The sequence below is a fragment of the Echeneis naucrates genome, chromosome 15, assembly GCF_900963305.1.
Source record: "Echeneis naucrates chromosome 15, fEcheNa1.1, whole genome shotgun sequence".
Lineage (NCBI taxonomy): Eukaryota > Metazoa > Chordata > Actinopteri > Carangiformes > Echeneidae > Echeneis > Echeneis naucrates.
This window is the reverse complement of record NC_042525.1, coordinates 15263900-15283355: the sequence shown is the minus strand read 5'-3', so window position 1 is coordinate 15283355 and position 19456 is coordinate 15263900. Positions and strand designations below refer to the sequence as shown.

Genomic DNA, 19456 nt, shown 5'->3' with positions numbered 1-19456 from the left:
TATGCATTTACATATATAAAGCTGAAGTCCTGCTCCAGAAACGGAGGCCACACAAAGCAGAGTACTCAGAACGTATGTGATGAGTGTGACAGCATTTGATTTGTGGCGTAACAGAACAACACCTGAACCCAAATAAGCACAGAGATGCCCAGGAAATGTCAGTATCTTAATCATATTCTTGAATCCCAAACGCAACAGTTTATGGGGACGAGCAGATTGACAATGTTGCCAGTTCCTCATGATCAGAAAGTGAAACTTAGCGACAACTACCAGAGCTCTGTCCACCAAACTGGATGTATCTAAGATGCACGTGGGATGTTTAAACGCTGCAGGTCAAATTTAGGCTTGTGACATAAAACAAGCTCAGTTAAGTTGGGCTGTCTTTTAGTTATCTGGTTGCCCCGAGACTGACATCAGCTCATTCCACAAAGATGGGTTTTTAACTAGCTCTCCTATTCCTTGGTTTTTCTAATCAAGTTAAACATGTGGAGCCAGAAATTACTTTCAGGCTGCAGAATTTATCGATACACCAAGAGATTCAAAACTGGGAAAAGTTGTTGTGGAAACAGAAGACCCAAATAGACCCAAATTCACACAAATAGAGCACCAGGATACGTTTGTATCGAGGAATGCATAATCATGACAGCAGTAGCTGGTGATATCAAACATTATTATTCCTTTCTTACCCCCCTGCTTTAGGGTGCAGACATCTATGTGTTATTGAATGTACATATGAAATTGTTTTATAGATTTCATTTTTTGTTTGTATGAAATCAAAACAAATGAAACTTGAAAAAGTTTATTATGGTATCATGAGCTGCAGTTAGTGTATCCTAACCTACATTTTAGGGACGACAGGATGAAAGAAGTTTCAATTAAAACCTGCTAACAAATAGGAAAGCAGAAACATAAACAGCATCAGCATCAGCCAGTTCATCCATCCATCTCTGTAGCTCTGAGGTACTTGTGTGTAGTGTGGTCAGAAGGTGTGCGTCAGCAACAGACGTGACTGTTAAAACTTGTTGAATAAAGCAGTTTTTGATACGCGTTGAAGTTTACCAGCGCCCGTTTATTTCTGATGGGAGACCTGTTTCGATTGATTCTGTGAAAATTGATGGATTCAATTTCATTTCTGGAGACCACAGTTGTTTAGAGATTAGAAGAACAGGCATGTGTTCAACAATTGAGATGCAAAGACTAACTTTCTGTCATAAACCTCTTGTGGAACATTTAATCGGATTCAAAGTCCCTTTAAGGATGCCTTTGAGTGAGGAGCAGGACGTGTGCATGTCTAACAGCAGCTATATGATCTTTCACTGCTCTTTTGTTTTGTCTAATTATTGTATAATAATTGTCTCCTCTGTTTTCTTTTTTTCTGTTGCTGTTTGTTCTCCGTATGGGCTCCTTGCTGCGCATTGAGTAGGTGAGTACCATGGTCATTTAACACACAGCATGCACATACACATTAAACAACAACAGCCATGTGAAATGTGATGCATCAAATTGAAGATTACATAATTTGTGAATTTACCAAGTAGAGTTATAAGCTGTTGGATCTCAGAGTGACTTTCCTTACGCCCTCAAGTGTGTGTATGTGTCTGGGAGTGTGGCCACCCTAATGGATGGAAAATCTCTTCACACACTCCAAGAGAAGATCAAACCACCTTACTCACCCTTGCATACACAAACATACACACACACACACACACACACCACCACCAATGCACCAAAGTGTCTTTTCTCTTTTCCTTGCTTCTTTTGGCAATCTCAAACAACCCTGTCCCAAGTCCTGCTATTAATAAAGTTAATTCAGCCAAAAGTGTCGGATATTAAAAAATCGGTGATGGCTTAGTTTTTCTCTCCGACAGAGACTTTGGCACAGCACTGGTATCTTGGAAAATTAGCTTTCAATTTGCTGAACATAAAAAAAAAAAAAAAAAAAAAGCTAGGATAATTCAAATTAGTTAATGTTGTACCAAATAGACTTTGCCATGAACAGTTAATGTGTGCTCATCTGCTTGTGATTCTTCAAGAAAATAATTATTCTCTTATTTGTGCCAGAGCATAAATACTGTTTCTATATTTGCCTCCAGTGAAAGCCCCCCTAAATAATTTTGCACACATCACAGTACTTTTTTTTTTTTTTTTTTTTGTAGCATTTTTTGTAACTGTCGAACTGACAGCATTTTGTACTTCTCAGCACAAACTTAGCTCACACTCAACATATCGTTTTAGACTGTGCCAAATTATGGAGAAGCTGTATGCAAGCAAGTTTGGCCCTAATGGAATTCAGTGGATACCTAGAAGATGGAAAATCGATTGAAAAACCTCTTAAGCCTTTAGTATCACTGAAAAAAGCTTTCATAACTGATTTAGTCAATGATTAATGGTTAAATTTAGTTTGTGTGGTGTTGCCCTCTATTATGTATCCCATTACAATCCTGTAGATCCCTTCATTGTATGCAAACATTCTGAGCCTAGCGAGAATGTGCACGCAGCTTGGGGCCAGAAAATCAGAGCACATAGAAGAGAGCATGGATGTTGACAATTCTCCACCAAATTATTCGGATTATTCAGAATATGCGCTTTCGTTGTCCATTAAGGAATACCTGAAAAAATTACTACTAGACGACGTCGATCGTCTGCCTGACCCAGCTTTATTAAAAGATTGGCCAGACGATGTTAGCAAGTTAGCATTTAAAGTAAATTTTACTTTCTCTCTGTTACTTACTCTCACTGTTCAACATAGCATAGCATCATCTGTTATTTTAGCCTAATTAGCTTATACGAAAACATCTGCTGTCAGAATGAAGCTGACTGTTCTCTTTAGCAAGTAGGCTATGGCAAATGGATGGAGTGTTTATTGACAATAGCTTTGTCCAGTCAGAATCCAGGAAAGTCATAAATTTGGTTATTTTTTTCAAGCGAAACTTGACAGAATAGCAACCAAAACAGCACGGATCTTCATTATATATTGTGTGTTTAGGTAAGTTAGACCAACGGAATGGCCCTTAGGCATTTAACTGTCCTGTTCTCCCACAGACTTTGAGAGAGTTCAGTGGTTTTCTGGCCCCAAGCTGCGTGCGCATATTTCTGTGACGTTGCACTCGAAGGGGTCCATATCACTAGTAAGATAATGCTAATTAGACAACGAGGAAATGGAAAGCAGGGTTCATGTGTGATGACTGCACATATCAGGGGGTCCTAACAGTCCAATTCCACTTGACCTCACACAAATGCATGTTAGGCCAGCATACAGCCACTCAGCATCTGAGAGTCACGTGCACGATAAATGCCTAAATAGAGTTACCATCATTCAGTCAATGTTTTTGTCAGTCCTTTCTGCTGTATGGAAGCAGAGAGCAAAGCAGCTGCGAGTGCGATCACAACAGACAGTTCAGGAAATAGCAAGCAGTTCTGGACTCACACACACACACACACACACAGTTGGCTGTAGTCATGTCAATGTGCAACAGCTGGGCACTGCTTAAGACACAGACGCAAGTGTAAAAGCATGTGGCCGCAAAGGCTCTGCAGTGCTTCTGTGTGTGTGCGTGTGTGTGCTTGTTTTGCACCTGTGTGCAGCACACAAATGTGGCACATGCTTTAATGTTGCACAGACAACAGACAAATGTTGGTTTGCATGTTGTTGTCCTTTGGATGGCTGTCCAAAAGTCCATGCAGACATGACGTTGTAATTTGGAGTCAGAATTGTAAGACTGACTTTGAGCTTAAACGACAGGAAGAGACATCTACTGCTAGCTAAGCTGCTAAGCTAAACTTTCAAAACGCCTTAAACTTTGACCGGTTGATGTACTGTCTTTTCCTCTTTGGTATGACAGTTCATCCCATCAGGCAGTGCCAAGTTTTTACTTATTTATTTATTTATTTATTTGAGGGTTGGTTTTTTTTGCCCTAGTCCACACAGCTGAAGCTTTTCCAGATGGTTCTATGCAACAAGCCATCTGGTGTGTCATATTCTGTGTTTAGACATACCTTCAAATATCTCATTTTACTCATGATATGTTTTTATTTGCAGCAGTTACTATGAAGGACACCTGTCATCCTGTTTTTTTAGGTTATCCTGTGCCACTGAGATAAGGTTGTCAGGAAAATGTTCAACTGCAGGAGTTGATCAATCACAGCTTCCACTGCTCAGGTTTTTTCTAAAAGCTACATGGTTGTTGTAGATACAGTTTAGGGAAGGAACTTGAGGACATGCATGATTTTATTTGTGCACTAATATGCTTTGAGTTCTAAATCAGATTAGCTGCAGGATTAGGGGTCTGTCTTGTCTGTCTGACAGTTACTTCTGTATCTCGTTGATTTAAAGAAAAGAAAATCCAATTTTTCTTCCTCAAACACTTAATGGGTAAGTAATTGAACTGAGTATGTTCATCATTCATCAAGCTAGCAGGCACCTCACTCCTTTTTCATGTGTCCCACTGGTCTTGTTGTTTGCAAATGAAATGAAATTTGACAAGGAAATCCTGCCAAACTCTATGTGACTCCATCCGCCTTATCGGGGTGAGGTTGTGTCTAGTATTGGTGTAAACAATGTGGGAGAAAAAGTCGACATGTGAGAATACATAAGAAGAATGGAAGAAGAGTTGGTATCTGGAAAACCAGCAGGGAAAGACATAAGAAGCCTGGAGAGACAGCCACACAAGATAGAAGCAACGAGCTGGAAAGATGGAAGGAGAGTAAGAAACGAGAGCAAGACTACAAATTGATGGAAATAGCACATATTGAAGACATCGCATTTTGTGGCAGTTAGTGTTAATCAGGGCCGGGAAGAGCCTCACAGGCTGCTGCTCTTGATCGAATTGGCATGCTGGAATAATGTTTGGGTTGTGGCACAGCTCTTTGGGACAGGGTGGGAAGTGGATGCAAAAGATGATGTCAGGTTTTATTAAAAATAACAGCAGCCAAAAGTATTTTCTTCTTGCCATTAATCTCAATTTTCCACAAAATGTCAACACCAAACCTTCAACCCGGGCTTTCTCGGAGGAAATGCCTGAGCCAGCACACAGATTTTCTTTCCTTATCTGAAATGCCCCGACACTTATTGAAGGCCCCGGGGCGAATTCCATGTTTTGTTGGTTTTTGAAGAGAAAAGAAGTGAATTCAAACCCGGCAGTAGACACGCATTAAAAATGAGCCTCTCTTCAAATGTTCAAATGCCCAGATACTTTTCATTTTATGAAAAGAATAAACCAGATATATGGGGAAGATCAGTCACTGTGTTAAAAGTGACCATGTGTTGGGTCAGTATTGACCCAACACCTAATGCTACTGGGTGAAGCATCACACAACAGGTTATGTTGAGCTATAGTAACTCCGGACTCTGTAAGAAGACAACCCAACCAACCTGACTGAGGAATTTTTGCCCAGCCTTCTTGGGATGCAGTATTTTTAAGATCTACCAACAGATTTTCAGGCAACAGTGGAAGTTCTTCCAAAAGCTCCAGCTTGTTTCTTGAAGGACATCAAGATGGACTTTGAAGTTCTCTCTAAATTGTTGTCCTGTTGTAGAAGCCTCTATTTGTTTTAATTTTACTGAGTGAAGTGATACAATTTGCCCCCCACCCCCCACCCACCAAGGAGCTCAGTCTTGATTTCATCTTTCGTCATTGTGGCTCAATAAACCTTTAGTTTTTTTCTGATATCAAATCAGTTTTGTAGAGAAGTTCATGTATGTCATATGTCTCCACACGGTTTGAAGAAACAGATGAGTTATCATGCTCTTGAATGGCCGTCAGCTGACTTCCCTTCCATGTATTAGTGGGTCAATTAAAACCTAACAAGTTAATGAAGCTCTGAATGTTTTATGAGAGGACAGAGCACTCAGATATTTGCACATAATGCAATTACTCTTACACCCCCCCCCATTTTTAAGTTGAAGCAATAAAAGGGTTAGGGTCTAATTTAATATTATTTCCCCGGGGAATCTACTTACGTCTCTGGGGTTGACAACTATGTGTGTGATTTAAGTGCAATCCATTCGCTGTGTAAGGTGTTTCAAAGATTCCATAAACTTTCCACCAGCTGAAAAGTTTACACTGACACACTGACAACATACAGTACAGGCCAAAAGTTTGGACACGCCTTCCCATTCATTGGAATGAGAACGTGTGTCCAAACTTTTGGCCTGTACTGCACATTGAGTAAAATGTAGAAGGTGTAAGTACATTCATTTGAATCTAGACAGCATTGTGTATAAGTAAAAATATATATGATGATGATGAACTTTATTCTACCAACAGCTTCTACCAAAAAAATGAAAATGCTTAAAGTCTGCTTTAAGTGGCTGAAGACTTTAGGAACGCATTTTATCCTCTGGTAATCCCTGAATGTTATTGTCTTCCTATCCATCCTTTCCTCTTCAATAAAGTTTAAATCAGAAGGCAACAGCCTTTTTTCAACAGATTTTTGGGATTGGGCCCTTTATTTATTTTATTTTATTTGTTTATTTTATTTAACAATTGACAGTACATATTAAGGAACAAATGCACGTGTCTGTGCATGTCCCTTGATAGGTTGATGTAAACATTTATGTATTTATGCAGAATGGAGCAGAATGCAGTGCAGCCACAAGAGCACAGCACGTGTTTTTACTGGCCTCTCAATCTCCTCTGTGATGGATGACTGTAAGATTTAAAGCAAATGGCACATTCAGATAGTTAAAAAGGCCTCACTCCTTACATTTTAAGGACCTGGCACCAGCAGCTGACATTCACTGCACGTTTGATGTTTTTGCCTTTCTGCTGTCACACTCTTGATGAAGCTGCAGGATATATTCCATGTTGATAGTAAGCTGTGCACGCCTGGCCATGCACCCACAGGAATATGAGAATGAATAATTCATTCATTATATTAAGCAATTATATCAAATCAATACTGAAGAGGGTGAAGCAGCAGGTCTTATGGATTCCTGATGAGGGAGTTGGGATGGAAGCAGATGCAGGGTGCTGCACAGTGGATTCACATGCGTTACACACATGGCCACCTCATCAATACACTGCTACAATCATAAACATGTTACACACATTATGCACAAACAGACGAAAACATTAGAATTCCCACAATTTCCCCGCCAATCAGACATCAAACAGCAGTTTGAAGGTTCCCAGCAGGAGCTTTTGATCTAGTTAAATGGGTGTCACTGGGGCACACGTTTCTCCCATCTCCCTCCATCAGCAAACAGCCATTTGACCCTGTAGCTGATTTTCCATCTTATCTGGAAGGCATCAGTTTGGCTGATGAGGACATTCCCAGAATTCCATCTTTTTCTCACTGTTGGCATGTCTGCATTTCTTCTCCTTGTTAAGCAAACCGTTCCTAGTAATCCCTTGGCTGTTTATTTAAACAGTTTTCTTTCTCTTCTATCCTACCGGACAGATAATAACAATAGTGACATTCTGGATTTCGAACTTATAGTTTTACAGTAGTAATACACTCAAGAAATTTGAAACCAATGTTTTAAAGATTTGGAATATTTAGTATCAGGGTATTTTGAATCGTTCATTTTGTACAGTATGAGGAAAAACTATGTATTTTCATGTGGCTTCATGTGTCACTGCATTTACATTAATTTTGGGCACATATATTTTAACATGTTGTTGCAGTCAGTGTCCAGCTAAGTGTTGAATAACTTCTTAATTCTAACAGCAACAGCCGTGCCGTCAGCACAACCTGTCAGCCCGTATTTCACTGGTCAGCCAGTAACGACATGGATATATGGAGCTCAAAGCGAGTCCAGTGTGCACAGTCAGGAAAGTTGGGGCTATATTTCCCCCCATTATACGTCATTCTTCTTCTTTTATTCAACAATATGAGGTGGGGTTTCCATATTCTGTGATCCAATCAATATCAATCCAAGTATCGTGGTCTTTTTAACCATATTATTAATATCAGTTTGAGTCCAGGAAAACATCTTTTATTATAATAAGTAAAGAAAACAAATTTGTACACACTGAAGTGTTTAAATTATTTTCTTCTTACAAATGCAACAAGGGAAGGACTTTCATTGTGATCAATAATTCAAATTGATCACAATGAAACAAGAGCTTGGCTTGTCTTAAATTGTGCATTTCCATACTCACCTGTTGAGACGGTCATCTCCAGTGATGTTAAAATGTATTGTTTACATAGCAGAAATCATCAAACCAATACCGATTTAGGGTGATAAAGAAGGCCATCCATGGACCATCTTTTCAGAGTGGTGACTACAGACTGGGCAGTAGTACATTTTAAAAGTATTTATTTTATTTGAATGCTGAATTTTTAGTCTGATAATGGGCAAGGCCTTTGTTCTGCAGGTGATGGCTGATTTTTCCTTCACGTGATCAAAGGCATGCACCAAAAAAAAAAAAAGTTTTTACCAAAACACTGTATTAAGTAGCAATGAGGCACTGAATTGTTTGTGTGCTCACCAGCCTGCTGCTTCTTCTCATCTGAATCGTATCAGAAAATATTTCCATGAATGTAGGTTCAGGGGCCAGATCAGTGCAAGATGCCAGATTTCCCCCACTGCAGGACTGTTTATTTAATTTAGCACATTTTTTAACTCAAATGACGTGGACAAACCTTAAAATGTTTACTATCACGAATTTTCACTTTGCGCTATTAAAAACCACTATTTTGAAACAGTGACACATCTGGTGCCACGCATGACTTCAAACTGGGTGTTGGCTCTATGAAGGGGGAAAAGGTTCATGGAGTCTGTGCCTCTCTCAAACACACACAGCTCTCTAGGTCTTTGCTTTTGTTTTGAATAAAGAGAGAATGAGAGAAGAGACAATAACAGGAGGTATAGCTGATTCTTTTTTTTTTTTTTTTTTTGGCCTGCAGGCAGACCGTGTCCCATTTCCACCAGACTGGAAATGGGGAAAATCTCTTTCTTCCTCTCTGTTTCATCTGAATTTCATTCCTTTTCTTTCTCTTCTTCCTTTTTCATCCTCTCCAACCGTGCTCTTTTTCTCTTAAGGGTGTTTTGAACCCTCATCCATTGGTCTCCTCAATAAATCATCTCTGTCGTCTGTAAAACTTCCACAAATTGCTCTGTGTTGAGGTGCAAAACATTCACCAAAGTTAATGTTCCTTGTCACTTAATTTTTGTTAAAGCTGTCAAACCTTTTAGAAAATATAAACATGAGAATGACAATAATAGAAATTGTGCAGTGGTGTATCATTTAGCCGTTATTTCAGAGGATTTTTGACTTTGGCATGAGAAAGTGTTTAGTTCTCCTGAGAGTTTCTAATTAAAACCAAATGAAATTAAAAACCTGCTGATGTTGTTTAGCTGGTTAAAATCTTATGGAGCACATGATGTATTTTGTTTCCCCAGCAGCAGCAACAGCAGGTAATGGGGGAATGAATTGTTCTTAAACTTCATTAGTGGGAAATTAGAGGGAAAAGAGATAGTTGTACATGTCACACTGATCCACTAACAAGCAAAGTCTACTGCAAAAAGAGAGCAGTAATGAGAGGACTGACGAAGCTCGAGACATTAAAAACCAAAATTGTTCGTAAGCAAATGCCCACGATCTGATTCATGTATGTTTATTTGTTGTTTTTTTTTTCTTATCAAGCTTCAAAGAGGCTTTTTATTTGTACAGTCAGGTCCATATATATTTGGAAAGTGGCACTGACTGCAGACTTTCAGCTTTAATTTGAGTCTATGTGTATCCAAATAAGGTGAACGGTGCAATTGCAACACAACTGTCAGCCACCGCACTTGTTTTATGTGGTCTTCTTCTGTTATTGAGCTCACCAGTCTGTTCTTTTTTTACATTTTTTTTAAGGAATGTACCAATTAGTTGATGTACCCATACATAATGTCTTTGCTGTCTCTCTGATGGATTTGTTTTGATTTGCTCAGTCTAACGATGACTTGCTTCATTGGCAGTGACAGCTCTTTGGCCTTCATATTGAGAGTTGACCGCCGCAGACTCCAAAAGCAAATAGCACACTTGAAGTGAACTCTAGACCTTTTATCTGCTCCTTGTAAATGAAATAATGAGGGGGTAACACACGCCTGGCCATGGAACAGCTGAGCTGGCAGTTGTCCAATTACTTTTGGTCCCTTAAAAAAGTGGAGGGCACATTTGAAATGTGCTGTACTGTAATTCCTACACAGTTCACGTGATTTGGGGTAAATACCTTTAAAGCTGAGCGTTTGCACTTCAGGCACACACACACACAGAGCTTAAATGCTGAAAATCGTAGCAGTGTCCAAAAATATATGGACCTAACTCTATGTCCTTGTGACAGCTCACATAGATTTTGTACCTGGAGCTTCAGTGACCGCCATCAGAGCTTTTAACACACTTTATCATCCCGAGGCGATCGCATCCCTGTAACCTTCGCACATCCACATCATGGGCATCAGAGGACGAGGAGACAGCACTGAGACGCCCAATCAAAGACACATTTTTTCCTTTAAAATTACAATTTCAACCAAATTTCACCCAAATAATTGTTGCTTTTCTCCTGTAATTGATTTCAAAATGCGTATCAGAGGGCAGAAGGCAGCAGCACAGATGGGCCTGTGGGGGCTGACACATTTAATAGCTACTTGGACTGAGCCTATATGCATATTTGCGCACGCACACACACGCGCGCTCAAAATGCAATAAGAAGCACATATATATAGTGGAGACTCACATACTTGCACTGGCATAAGCTTCGCTGAGTCAGCCGCTCTCCAGTGAAGTTGTCCTGTCTCCGTGCTAAGGGAACCAGCGAGCCATCTGTTTGCCTAATGAGCTGACTCTACACCACCGAAGCAATTCAACAGCACAGCTTGACCCCTCTAACGCGCCCATCCAGAGTCCCAGAGTGTGTGTCAGCCTCTCATCTCTTCAGCACACAGAAGCACAGCTTTTGCACAGGGCCCTTTTTGTTTTTGTTTAGTTTACTTGTTTGATGTTTGTTTTTGTTTGTTCTTGTTTTTGTTTTTTGCGTCAGACTGTCCAATTAACAGCAACTCGCTGCAGAAGTGATATGAAGCAGACACGTTTCCAAATAAAGTGGTCTTTGATATTATTGAAAAGGATGCAATGTCTCCGAACCTAAAAGCAAAAACAAAAGAGAAGATAAAGGAGACTCCACTTATCCTAAGAAGGAAAGAATAATAGATAATGGAGCTGAAGTTTTGGTTAATATATCAGCCCATTTCAAATTCAAATTTAAATGATGATGCACCCTGAACCAGAGGATTCAACCTTCACCATTTCAGATCGAGCTCGTCCCTTCAACACCTGAACGTGTGTCATGTGATGTGGATTCTGTTTCATGCATCAACCTGCAAAAAATATTAATTTGAATACATTTCAGAATTAACCAACCAACCACTTCCATTCAGTATGAAGCCGAGATAGTGTGTTTATGTTAGCGCGTATTCGATACCTAGGAGCCTTTTGCAAGCTCTGGTTTCTCATAGGATCGGCCATTATTTCCTGTCCCTCATTTGCATCATTTCTAAATGTATATTTATTCAATGTGCTATAGTCACATTAACAATCTCCAGTTAATGTGACATTTCAGGCTTTCAGGGATTAAGGGGTCAGCCACAATGACAGTGCTCCTCTACCCTAAACACATCTTCCAGTACTCCACCCAATACGGAAAGCACTTTGTAGTCACCGCATATTCAGTGAAATATTGCATTTTTAAAATGCCTTGAATGTCCCAAAGTGTAAAGTTTTCTGCTGACTTTCATTTTCACCATTTCCCCATATTCCCAATACCATGTCTCAGTACTGGTAGAGATACTTAAGCAGCACTGTCAGTGCTGACTCCTGAGGCAAAATTCAGCTTTCGAACACTCAAGGGCAAAAATGTCGAGGAGGCACTCCATTAAATCAAAGGTGTTATTATATCTGAAGAGCCTACCACCAAAATGACCCAAACCGAGAGCAAGCGCATTCAGATCTTAAACTGGTTGTATTTCCAGATCTGCAAAACTTGCTCCTGCTGCTGTCCAAATTAGTGTCACTAAAGTGACACCTGACATGCCAAAATCTGAAAAAAAAACAAACATATTTTAGTTTTGGGTATACCGACTATACATTCAGTCTTTGGTTTGTACCAGCCAGCTCTGAGTAATGAGCCGCCATTCACTGACTCCTGCTGTAGCTCATAGTTAAGTGGCATCAATCAAGTCTGCCCCACTAAACCCAGTTGATTTCCAAAGACACAAAAGGTGCAAAGTCCTTTGTCATAATGTGCACAATAATGCTGGCTAAGTGGAAAATGGCAGTGTTTAAGCCTCAGCAAGAAGGAGGAGGAAAGTGTCTGCTGCGTGTACACAGCCAGCACACAGTTTATTGTAAAATAGATAACTTAACGTCTTTAATTGCGCCATGACTGCAGCCTTGTCCCTCTAATTCCTTTGGCTCTGAGCTTTGATTTGGATGGGACTGTGTTTATGTGTGCTCTGATTTCTCAGAAGTTAAATAAAAAAAAAAAGAAAAAAGAAAAAAAAAAAGATTGATTTGAAAGAAGGAAGGAGAGAAACAGAAGCTGAGTGCGTCTCCCTCCCTTGCTGCAGAGCAATGACTGCCATCTATTCGTCTTTTTTTTTTTGTTTTGGTCTTTGCTTGGCTTCATTAAGACGGACTTGTCAATAAGAATAAACGGTTTTGAAATATCTCTCTCGCTCTCGTTCTCATCCCACCTCTCTGGCATCTGCTGCACAGGAACAGAATTTCATCCGCGCTGAGAGCGGTGCTGATGTATGGTGTTCGGTTGTGTGCCTCTGCATTGCTATCAGCTCGTGCTTTTTAGCTGTTGGCTTTCTATAACATTATCTCAGTCTGTGTCTAGTTAGTGAGTACACACACACACACACACACACACACACGCAGTAAAGGCTTTCTGACTCTTCTCGCGCTCGTCACCCGTCATCCTCGGTGCATCCCACATCATGGAAAGTTGGCCCTCGTCCGGCTCTTTCTTTCTCTCTGTCACCCTCTCACAAACTTTGCTATCCATCTCTCTCTGTCTGTCTTCGATCGCATGGCTTCTAGATGTCGGATAAGAAAACAAACAGTTGCCTCAATACAACAAAAACAACACAACATAACTCATACACTAACCAGACAAAAATCAATACAGTTAACAGAGCATCCCTATTACACTCCTCTCTCACTCTTAATTTTAGGCTGTACATATGATATATACTGGAATATATATTATTTATTTTTATTAAATAAAAAAAATGTAATTTCAGAACATGAAGTATAAACTGTAAAATATTTCCAAACATCTGCTGGTGAAGCTTCATGATAATTTATTGTCCTGTTATAATTTTCAATCTAAATCTGGACTAGCGCCTTGGACCTTTGTTTTGGAAATAATATCTGGCGAGGTCAGAGTGAACGTGCTGGCCACAGGGCGAAGTTTTAACAAGAGAAACTGGAGTTGAGTTTTAATTTGACTAACTCGGCAGCGCACTGGCCTTGAAGTTACATATTCTCGCGTAATCATTCAGCCAGCGTTCATTAGTACAGATTTGCCTTTCGGAGGCTTCTCCAGCTGACCCGACCCCTTGAAACTACCGAGGTGTATTCAACGCTGTTATTACAGTTCAGCTTTGAACTTGATGAAGAAGTGTGCATAGAAAAAGCTGGCCCATGTCCTTGGCCCGTTTGTGTTTGGTCAAGTAGTTGCTTAGAAATAAAACCGTATGTTTTATTGCTGCCATCATCAGGTAAGATACTGCACTCGAATGGATAAACACAAGGATTAACCAATAGACTGTTGGCCAGGAGTGCGTTTGGCTTCATCTCTCCTTCCCTCTCTCTCGTCCTGCGTTTTTTTTTTTTTTTTTCATCTCTTCTTGTCTCCTCTTCTTGCTTTTTATTGACCACTTTTCATCCAACCCTCCTCTTTGCGCCACATGAGCTTGAATATGAAAATGCGGTTGAACGATTAGGTCCTTTTAAGAACAAGTATTAATTAGGAAACCAAACATGATCAATGCAATGATGGCTGAGATGGAAAGTTTTGTGTGACAGTGACAGAGACTTTGTTTAGTCTGTCCTCCAAGCTTCTAATCTCTTCCTCAATCTTTCCCTTGATCTTTATCTCTCTTATTTTATTTCTGATGTACCACTTCACAGCCTTTTCCTAGAGTGACAAATGTTGCTAACAGCTGAGCTCAATCTTTATCAGCCCATCTCAGATGAACTCCTTCGTCCGTTCGGTGATCGCAAATCATAGCATCCAGCATTTTCTTTTTTGGAGTTCTGCGCTGCTCCTCTTTGTGCATGGCCCTCTTATCATCTCTTGTATCTTCGCTTGTTTCTTCTTGTTTTGTTACCTTGACATTAGGAGACATTTACTCATGCACTTGGCCAAAGCAACTGGTCTCTCTTACACTCTTACTTTCTCTTTTTCTCTTTCAATCCTGCGCTGTCGCTTTCTGTTCTCTCCCTCCGTCTTGATTGAAAAGGTATGCATGGTTGGCACAGAAAGAAAGAAGGAAATAGATAATGACAGCAGGCCGTATTGTGTGGAAAAACCTGACCTCTCGCATATCGAATCCATCACACACACTGCTCGTTGGAATCCTCATATGATTATTTGACATAAACAAGGTTCCTCCATTTTTTTTATTAGCATAAACATGCATCTTATTTCATATTTATGTGCATGCGACATGTTTTCCCAAAGCACAGGGACAGTATATGAACTTTGTGATCCTTGGGAAGAGAGTAGATTTACATATACGCAGACACACCGCTATGAGTGTGTTTGGTCGGTTTAAATCATCTTGCACTTAGATGTGTCTTCTGATTTATTATCCTCATGAAAAAAACTAAGTGAAGTACTCCTTCCTCAGGAGTAGTGCGTTCAGTGATGTGTGTTGAGGGCTGCGAATCTTTGTATTTATTTGACCTTTAACTTGTTTATTGTTCATATTAGTGTACAAAGATTATGTTTGTTGTAACCTTTGCCTCCAAATTCCTGGTGAGTTTAAATGAAAATTTCACGCTTTTGCCATTTTCTTAATCAATCATCAATCCCTCTCCTTTCAAAGTACTCCCACATGCATGGTATACCCTCAGAAATAAAGTCGTGAACTAGCAGGATTTTGCGATTTAATTGGTAAACTATTATGTGACAAAGACAAGGAATCAGGCACACTGTCACATATTTCATTTCTAAGTTGGGGAACAAAACTGCTTAAAGTAGCTGCGCAGTTCAACAGTGTTGAAAGTTTAGGTTGCTGGATGGCTCGTCATTGAAATGTTGTCTGCTTTGCTACTGTTTGTTAGTAGTTACATATGTTTGCTTTTGAAGTCTTAAAGCTTATAAAGAAATTATCTTCCAAGCTCAGGCTTCAAATCTCCAGGAATCTGACACGCACACGCACCTCCTCTCATCAGGCTACTACAGGAGGGTTTTGGCTGTATATGGCTTTGCCAGTGTATTCTGTGGTCAGTTTTAATCAGTCTATGCACCAAAGCAGACACTTTCTCATACCTGCAACTTGTTCCTCCTGTTTGAGTGTTGGATCCAGCACCAGGAGATGAGCATAGCTTAGCAGGAAGACTGAAAACCAGTGGGAGCAGCTCACCTTGAATCCTCAGCATGTTTACTTGCACCTCTAAGTCGAAACAACTACCGCGTTTTCTCTTGTTTTTAAAAATGACATTTCGGGCTTGAAGGGTGGATTGTGCAGTGGGAGGCTGAGTGATATTCATCGCTCTCTGAACACCAGTTTATATACCTTCAGCCTCCTGCCCTGTCACCACCAAGGTTAGCAATGAATGTCACTTGTTTTTACTTTACTGTTTGAGTAATCTTTATTTGAAGTATTTACATGTTCTCCTCTTACTCTTGCTGGCGCTCTTGGGTCAATTTGCACACATCCACACATGAAACACGTGGAGCCACGCAGGTATTAGCACACAATCAGTCCTCAAATATGTCCAGAAGCGCGTTGCTGCGTATGCTGCATGTGTCTTGTGATTTAATAATAAGTGAAGTGATACCAATTTCACCAGCTTCAAGGAAAAATAAGAAGAAACATGTTCTCCCAGAGGTAGCCAGCATGTACCAACATTACAACAGTTAAGAAACATCTGCAGGAAGACATTACTTTCCTAATTTCACTTGACAAAATCTTCAAGGAACAATTCATCTCCTCTGGCAAATGCCCTCTTTGATGACTCCCACAGATAGGGAATTGCTCCTATAGTTAATTTGATTATTGGTATGCTGTAGGTTGAATATAAAATTGCAAAAGCACTCAGCCTGAGCAGGTGGCCTGAAGCCTGCAGAAACTGTAGTCAAGGTCTCCACTCTCTTGTTGCCATTCATACGTTCAGCGTTCAGTTTGCTTTGCTGTCTTTTATTTATTACCTCATGGTCTGTTTTTGCAATATGAATAGAGTGAGCGCAAACAGAAACATGATGATTTTTATGCCTCCATGCTGAGAGCAAGAGCCGTAGCCAGAGGCATGTTTAATTCCTTCAGACTCTTTATAACATATGTGACCGGGGATGGACACGGATTATGATTCTGGTTTATTTACAGCTGAGACGTTTAACAAAAACCTTTTACAAATGTGATTTATTCATGTTTAATTTCACAGCTGTACATACACTCACATAACCTCTGTAGGGTTACATTTAACTGAGATATTTATTTGACTGTGAAATGGTGAAATAAAAAGTTGTTTGCTTTTGAATTTTCTTTTATGAACCAACTCTGGATATCCAGGTTGTTCTCAACCCTCACATTTGCTGTCCCTTATACTTAAATACTTTTTGCTTGCAGCTTAAGTTGTCGATGACAATATCAACTTGTTTTCAACAATATTAATACCAGCTTTGTTTTCAGAGAGAGCATTAAGAGGAATCTCAGTACTTTTACATCTATGTTTTTCTCTTCACCTGTACCTGCTGTTGTAAGGCCACAATAAAACAGCTGGCTTCAGCTGTGACCACATGCCACAATTTCACACTTATTTGGCTCAGCATCAAGTATATTGTTCAGCTGGAGTAAATCCATATTTGAGCAGAGAAAAGCACTGACGCCTGATTTGAAATCAGTCTTTAAGGTTAGTGGATGGAGGATTTTCTTTGTGGCACAGCTAATGGCTTTTACTACAAGTACATTGTTCTCTATATTTTCCTGCATCAACAAATTGAAACAGCAGAAAGTTGAAAGCAGAGAGGAGAGAATATTATAGTCTACCCAAACGTTTTTATCATCCATTGATACTTTACTACTTTTGTACACTCCTCAGGTTTGCTCACCAGCTTATTTCCCAACACACAGACGTCACCACAACTGATGACGTTTGTCAGTTTGTTCTGTCATCTGTCTGTCTATATCACAGTGAAGAGCTATTATTGAAGTAGCAGATATCAGATGCAAATGTGGGATGAATGTTGGGGAGTGTCAGTCGTTCTCTACTGTTGCTCATCCGCAGGTGCAACACACTGTTCAGACAGACATTCACATATACCACCCTGCTCGTATTCCTCCTGGATCCAATGGAAAATAAATTATGGCATCAATCATCTGCCACAGCCAGGAGAGTTGAGGGAGTCCATGAAGAGAGAACAAAAGCAAAATGTGAGCTATGGAAGATGGAGACACGAAGAAAAACAAAGAGCATAAAAGATTAAAGAGAAAGTGAGATGGAAGAGGGTCTTGGATGGAGGAGAACAAGGCTGGGACTCATTCTGTACACAGAAAACAAACTCTCAGAGATCTGCAAAGACCATAAATATCAAAAAGACAGATGGCATCTTTAAAAAGGAAAACAGTTCAGAGATACTCTGAAGAACAGCAGGCTGGGGCTTGCAGCCAGTGCATATGTTGCCTGGAAGCCACCTTATGAATTTTAGTTTGTATTTGCTCATTAACTAAGTTACCATATGACTTACAAGGCACTGAGTGGTTCCCTTGCGGGCAGCAGAGGAGGAGTATTTCAGGTCAGGAAGGAGACAATGAAGAGCGCGCTGATTGGGCTTGCCAAAGGCTGGAAGACTGATGCAATCTCTGTAATTTATGCAGTAATTAGAAACAATATATTATGGAGATTTATTCTTGGAGTGTAACAGTGTAATCAAACTCTGAGAATGAGGGGAGTGTCAGTGTTGCTGTAATTTCTGAACAACTGTACATTAATATTGCTGATATAATAGTTTTCTTCTTAGACAGAAAATAGAAGTTAAGTCCAATACAATCCAATATAAACGTATATTTAGAAGTATAGAAGTATGCGTGGAAGCAGCAAGTGACAGAAGATTGATTGCCTCTTACCCCAAACATAATCACAGGTGGCGCAGAGTGACTTGCCGTTGTCCGGAGTGGTCTTTGATCAAGACACTGAGACTCAAGAGTCAATATCAGCACAGTGTGTGAATCGTCTGAATCACCACGGTAACAGTCATACACAAAAGCTCGGTGAAGCTTTTATCAACGTTTGATCTGATCATAATAATGCGGTGTGATTACTGCTTAATATGGCCATGCAGAGCAGAAATAGTCCTATCATCCTGTAGTTTGCTGGTTGACTTGCTGGTTTTGTGTGTGTGTGTGTTTCAATGTAATGAGTTCATTACCAGAGCTAATGAGCCAGAGCTTGTTATTCAGTGATTAAATGTTATTTAGTTCACAAAGCTGATTTGTGTATATTTCTGATGTCCATTTTGTCTCCACAGATTTATTCTGGTGTTTGGATGTCTGGTTCTCTCTGTATTTTCCACCATCCCTGCTCACCAGGAATTCTCGTCTCACTGTCTGCTCATTCTGGTAGGACATGCATACACAAACCCATACTCACATACGCATGCATTCGTGACAGTAAGTGTTTCAATCAAGATGGGTCTCCTGGGAAGATCCTACAGAGTTTGTGTTATTTTACTTTGATGAATTATGAAAGTGCCACGTTCGTCTTTTGCTGGGTGATGTTGATGCCTGTATTAGAAATGCTCATTGTGCATCCTCAAAAACACAACGTTACGAATCACCCAAAGCTAACAGGCTGTCCCTCAGCTGTATATCAAATACACAAACCATTTTTTTTCTAAACATTTTATATATATATATCTGCAAAATACCATTTCCTCCTGCTTCCAGTCAAAGAAAGGCAGCTGCAGGCTGGAAGGATCCTTCTGAGGAAAGCTGTGTTATTTTACAACTATGACAGCTAATAGTACTAGTTAAGAAATAATGCGATGCAATAAGCCTTTGTCCCTGTAGACTTCTTAAACTGTCATAGCAGGAAAAGCAGAAGTGTAACTATTAACAGTAATGATGGCTTCAGTCCACTGAAGTGCCACAGCAAGTCAAGACGGTGAGCCAGCATGCGTAATAAGGAGGCCGAGGAGCTGGCACACCTAAAAGGAACACAGTCATTTTTAATATTCTTAATTACGCCTGTGCTTTTACTGCAAGGGTACATGAAAATGTGACGTAAAACAC

General features: G+C 40.0%; 1 protein-coding gene across 4 annotated transcripts in view; it reads left to right on the top strand.

Moving 5' to 3' along the window:
• LOC115055450 (potassium voltage-gated channel subfamily KQT member 5-like) overlaps positions 1-19456 on the top strand; it is an 87002-nt gene that overhangs the window by 41063 nt on the left and 26483 nt on the right. For all 4 annotated transcript variants that reach the window (XM_029521272.1, XM_029521271.1, XM_029521270.1 and 1 more), the window contains exon 2: positions 18694-18784. In XM_029521272.1, the coding sequence (XP_029377132.1) occupies positions 18694-18784 (91 nt within the window). The remainder of the gene's footprint in view (positions 1-18693; positions 18785-19456) is intronic.